This window comes from Quercus lobata, chromosome 8 (genome assembly GCF_001633185.2).
Source record: "Quercus lobata isolate SW786 chromosome 8, ValleyOak3.0 Primary Assembly, whole genome shotgun sequence".
NCBI classification, from domain to species: domain Eukaryota; kingdom Viridiplantae; phylum Streptophyta; class Magnoliopsida; order Fagales; family Fagaceae; genus Quercus; species Quercus lobata.
Genome location: NC_044911.1, coordinates 28,955,439 through 28,961,257, shown reverse-complemented (window position 1 = coordinate 28,961,257; position 5,819 = coordinate 28,955,439). Strand labels below are relative to the sequence as shown.

The window sequence follows — 5,819 nt, the reverse complement described above, 5'->3', positions numbered from 1 at the left end:
AAGAATAAGAAAAACATTTATTGCTCTCTAGCTTTTCGGCTTTTAGGTGCCAGCCCAGCTGCTAGGTACCGTTCACGTTAGAGGTGGTAGTGACAAAGGGGCTAATATGACCTTATCTTAACAGGTGGTTTGTTCTCAATTTGGTTTGGGCACTTAGTTGCTTTATAGTGTTGTCCAGCTGGCATTCAGTCAAGGCCCTGTTGACTTAGTTTCACATGTGGGCTTCCTTTGCTGTGGTTTGTTGCTGGGTTTTGCCATGAAGGCTAAACTTTTCAAGTTGGGCCTTGTCTTGGGGAGTCTTTCACTTGGCCTTGCACTTTTGATATAACTCTTTGGCCTATAAGATATATTGCCATGGGTTTATAGTTTACATGAGCTTTTTTTTGTTAACAAAAATAGTGTAAATGTTAGGCTTTCATGAATATTTGCCATAGGTTTTTAAATAATGATTTCCATTATCTTTCATAAATAATATTTGCCATGGGTTTTTATAATATGGTTTCCATGGTCTTTTATAAATAATGTGTTATGGGATTTGATATTGATAATATTCATGAGATCCAAATGTTAGTGAGATAAATAATTACCATGATAAAATGATATAATTTTCTGTAGGTTTTTTTTGCAAATGATTGCTATGGGTTTTGAAGATAAATAATTGCCATGAGTTTTGAATATAATTTCCATGGTCATAAAATAAATAGTTATAACTTTCCATGGAATTTTTATATATGGTTGTCATGGGCTTTTGAATATTCCTTGAGCTTTTTATATAACTTTCCATGGAATTTCGGTGACTTCAACATTGATAAAGGTAGAAAACATTCTGAAATCTACAATTCAGTACATTATCTTTTAAACTGTTACATAAAATACAACACTGATTTGTTGCAGATGATGGAAATTTTGAAGCAGACAAAGTTCAAAGTCATTAAAGACATTTTTATTATTGAATATATATATATATATATAAAAGTAGAGACTTCAATATAGGAGTGCATAAGCTCTTGCCATTTGACACTTTAATGTTACATTTAGCCGTTTTAAAAAACATGCCTTTGGCTTGCCTAGATTTGAGTAAGACATGTGCCAAGAACACTATGCCCCTTAACTAAACATCAACGCTCTAAGAAACATACCCCGCTTCACTCCTTTCACTAATGGTCCTCAATTCTTATTATGTTTTCAATACCTTTTAATTTTTTAACGTAGAATCGACTGAAACTCAAACGCAAAGTGACAGAGTACATCCATGATTCATGCTTCCTTTTCAATCTTCTACATTTATTTAAAGGCCGTGACACAGACACAGCCTGGTTAATATACATTCACTTAGGACTTGTACCTGTCCTTAGAAGAACATAAGGGACTTGGTCTTCCCTCATGTCCAGGCTCTTTCTTTTTATTTTTATTTTTTTAAAATTGTCAAATCAGAAGAACCCCATAGTCTTAGTAAAAGCTCCAAAATAATTGAATTAAATAAGATCAATCTGAGAACAAATAACAAAATAGGAAGTCAATCTATATACTGCAATAAATTACACCCTATGAATCTCCAAACAACAACTACTAGGTAGTAGCTAAAATCAAATAAAATAAAAGTAATAAACTCTCCCAAATAAGTGGGACACCCAAATACCCTCACCGATGGCATCTAAGAAAGATGTTCTAATCTACAAACTACACTCCCGGCTGTGCTCTCGCACCATACGCATTGGTGCCGTTCGCTCCATTCTCATAGGAAGGGTACTTAACAGAGCCTGTCTTTTTCCTTTTTATGACAATGTACCAAGTAAAAGCTTCCAACATAGCTGCATTGAAGCCCAAGAAAATTAGAATCGCGGTATATATCTTCTTCCACTTCTTTTCAGGCTCCAAGATGTCAAGTCCCTTAAAGACATTAACAATGCTCAGAATAATGACAGTGTATCCAATTGCATGGTGGTAGATGTTCCAATATAATCTATATTTGTGATCCTTCTTTGGCCGCAAAAGCAGGGCAAACACCTACAACCATTTAACACAGTTGTAAGAAAACTACAATAGACACATTATAAAGCATGCAGGAAAGGAAATTGCATAGTTGATATAGTGTTAGTAAATGTGACTTGTTTAAGATGATTTAGTCATGTTCAGAAAACATCAGAGGCAGAGCCGGTTAGGAGGAAAACAAACACAAAAAGGATAAGCTGAATGTTATTCAATGACATAGAGGAAAGAACATTGAATTGTTGATAAATTGCCTCATAATATGACACTTAACTAGTTTAAATGATCAAGAATGATAATTTCATCTCATAAGCAATGAGTTAGAGTTTATGTATGGATGAAATAATGGAGTACCTGAAGTGTTGCAAGGCAGAAGAGGGTTATGCCAATGTTCCTATGTGGATAATTGTGAACGCTAGTGTCGCTGCCTAGTTTCATACCCGTTGCCCAGCCGGCCACCCCAACAACATAGGCAGAAGTTTGGCATGCAATATGCAGATAAAACCATGCTGGATCTGCTGACTTAAACACCCTCAGGTACCTAGCAATGATCACTCCCAAAGGCATCAATGTTCCCCAACTAACAGCGTTTAGTACTCCATGAACCTGAAAATAGTCAATCCAATATTGGAAAAATTAGACCCTTGAATATAGAGAAGATGTTTCTTTTTTGTTTCTTAATTATTCTTACAAACAAGTAACACAGACAAATGGTTCATGTTGTTGAGCATGAGAAAAATGCGTAGATCTTTGTTTTTAGTGCTTGTCTTTATTCAGGAAAAGAATCTCATAAATATGTGTTTTACCACCACTTACCCTTGAGGTGATGGGTCATTTACAAGTATATGTGTTTTACCACCACATATACTTACACTATGTTTGGTTTGAGGGGAAGAGGAGAGAAAGTAAGAGAAATTAACTCCTTTCCGCTGGTTGGATACATACACTTACACTTGGGCTCACATTTTTCCCTTCTCCCTTGTTCTTTTTCTCTTATTTTTCATTCCCTCAAACCAAACATAGAGTTAGATTAGGCTAAATAGAATTCTATCTCATAAAAGGGGGAAAAAAAATACATGTCCTACTGAGACAGAATCTGTCTCTTGCTATAATCTTGCCTAGCAGGACAAGATTCAAGTACAGCTATGAAAGAACTAAGGTTGAACGGTAAAAATTAAGACCAATTAAATATTTGCCTATATAGGAACCATCACAAAGATGTTAATTTATAATCATACAACAGAATTAATCACGAGGGTATCTATTATTTATGGTTAATTTTAAGTTTCTAAATAGGTATCAATCGCACGAAAACTCATCAAAAGAACCCAGAAGATTGGTAGTTAAGATGGAAAGGAACCCTCTAACAACTTTAGCAACAACAACAATCATGTAAAATCAAGCAAAAATATGATCTACTTGCTAAAAAAAAACTTGAAGATTGAATCACTTACATTCTGTCTTCGAATCTTTGAACTGGTTCCTCCTCCTGAAGAAGTTGTTCCATCAACAAGATTCAAAGTGCCCACTGATCGCATGTTAGCTGCATTGGAACCGGTAGCATGCGATTGAGGATTATCTCCACTGACTGGACCAACTTGCCAGACTTGGTTCACAGTTGTCATGCCACTACTAAGTGTCAAAGTAGCAAATATGGTCATTTCACCGTTCACAAATGATCCATTGAGATTAGACACCCCAAAGCTCAAAGCACTCTCTGACAGCGTAGAAATACTAGTACTTGCTACTGAGGATGTAAATACCCGCATGGCTCCAGAAGAGTTTTGAAAGGCCACAAGGGCTTGTGACCCTGCCATTTGTTGTCCACTAGGGTTGATAGCCCAAGAAATCCAATTTGTAGCTGTGGCTCCAGTGACTCTATATGCAAGATCAAGTGTGTTGGCTGTACTGCTATAGTTATAGTGAAGGAATGCATTCAGTACAGGAAGGTCTTGGCATGAGGCATATACCGTGTTAGAGGAAAAAGTGTAGGACGTACAGGTCTGAGCATAGGATGAAACAGAGAGAGAGAACAGAATACAAGAAAACAACAAAGTTGTCAAAGCTTTACTCATGGTTGGTGATCACAACTATAAAGTTTTGAGGATTTTTGAGATATAATGGTCTAGAGATGAACACCTCAATAGAAAACAAGTTTTCAGTATGTAGGTATGTTCCAGATCTGAAATTGTTTCCTAAGGTATGTTCTCTTTCAATCTTATTATCAAAGTTATGGATCAAAATTCAATAATTTATAGATGTTAGAGAAGCATGGAGGAAAGAGTAAGGGAAAGTGGGCGTTAAAATATTGTTGGAAGAGTTGGGGTTTGTTGACTTGTTCTTGTTGTATTTAGAATATATAAATATATATATACACATATGCATGACTGTCGATTTGCATTGCTGACAGTCCAATATAAACTATAAGAAATCATTTTCTTTGTTTTTTTAAAAATAAAATAAAATATTTTTGGAAATAAAGAATTGGCAAAATTGATAGGAAAGATTTTTGTTTCCAAAGCAATATTGGAAGATGGAAGAAGTCACAGGCTTTTGTTTGCTTCCTACATTTCTAACTTTTGAAAAGTACACATTGGTTTGGTCTCACAGTCCAACCACTCTCCTTGTTCACACCTGCTTTTGTACGCGTATAGGTGTCCAAGAAATTAGTTCGTATTCTTAGAATATGGAATGGCCGCCAAGAAAGTAAATATCTTTATAAAATAAAATAAATATGAGCGGCCCCACATGTTGAATCAGCAATGAGCAAATAAAAGTCTGCATCATTATTATTTTGTAATTAGTCATGGCTGAAGTTCAAATGTAGCACCTACCACCGAAGAGAAATTTTCTCCAACGCTTAAGTTCAAACAAGTATGATTAGATGATTAAGAAGACTCAGCAATTTTTTTCAAAACTGATGATGACATATGACATAATCAAGAGACTAAATCTGGTTATTAATTATGTCTTTTAAAAAATAAACTTTAAATTAATTCTCAAATTGACGTATAGAAATTTCTCAAAAAAATAATTGACGTACAGAACATGGTCATGGTAGTACCATAAAAAATTAAATGAACCTTCTCTTTTTTTTTTTTTTTTTCTTGTATTATGTGCTCGTTTTGCAAAAGTTAATTTTATCAATTTATTTTACTATTCAATTTATTTTTATTATTATTTATGGATTTTATTATACTTTTTGGTACTATTCATAGGTCCTATTGTATTATTTTGCTAACTTTTATCTTTATCTACAATATTTTCAATAAATAAATAAAAAATTTAATTTCAACAAAATAAATGGATCTCAAACGAAACCTATATAAAGGAAAAAAAGAAGAAGAAAAAAAAGGTTCCGTTTTAAACCTTAGAAATATCTTCTTTTAACATGCTAAGTGGTAATGACTATTGTATATAATTTTAGCCACATAATAAAGTAATGTTACATTCACAATAAATTTCATAACAAAACATAGGGAATAAATTGTTATTAATTCTAATTTGGTCTCACTATTAACATTATTTTTTTACCTATCACTAATAATTTCCCATAAAAATTTATTATAAAATTGTTGTAAAAATATTATAAACTATCCAACACAACTAAGTATTACTACTCTTAATTAGATATATAACTTGTTTACATAATATAAATAAATAACCTTATAAACCACCGTGTAATAGTCAGAAAAAATAACTCTATACTGATTTGAGCCGAACTTTGTAAAAAAAAACAAACATGAAATAAAATAAAATAAAACGCGTTGACTCGAGTCCTTCCTTCCCCTCTTTTATATGAAAGTTCACACTTCACACCCAAAAGTTCT

At 33.5% G+C, this 5,819-nt stretch overlaps 1 protein-coding gene across 1 annotated transcript; it reads right to left on the bottom strand.

The window, feature by feature from the left end:
• Positions 1-1,449: 1,449 nt before the first annotated feature.
• On the bottom strand, positions 1,450-4,493 carry LOC115954468 (cytochrome b561 and DOMON domain-containing protein At5g47530-like). Its single transcript, XM_031072324.1, has 3 exons — positions 3,444-4,493; positions 2,344-2,595; positions 1,450-2,007 (listed from the first exon to the last, which is right to left on the bottom strand). Exons 1-3 carry the CDS (start codon positions 4,062-4,064, stop codon positions 1,681-1,683), a joined length of 1,200 nt encoding a protein of 399 aa, XP_030928184.1. The 5' UTR covers positions 4,065-4,493; the 3' UTR covers positions 1,450-1,680.
• Between the last annotated feature and the right edge of the window lie 1,326 nt (positions 4,494-5,819).

Excerpts from the sequence above, each read along its gene's own strand:
- LOC115954468 (XM_031072324.1), bottom strand. The coding sequence starts at position 4,064 with ATGAGTAAAGCTTTGACAACTTTGTTGTTTTCTTGTATTCTGTTCTCT. Across the intron at positions 2,596-3,443 it reads CAAAGATTCGAAGACAGAAT|GTTCATGGAGTACTAAACGC; the intron begins GTAAGTGATTCA and ends GACTATTTTCAG. Across the intron at positions 2,008-2,343 it reads TCTGCCTTGCAACACTTCAG|GTGTTTGCCCTGCTTTTGCG; the intron begins GTACTCCATTAT and ends AAATGGTTGTAG.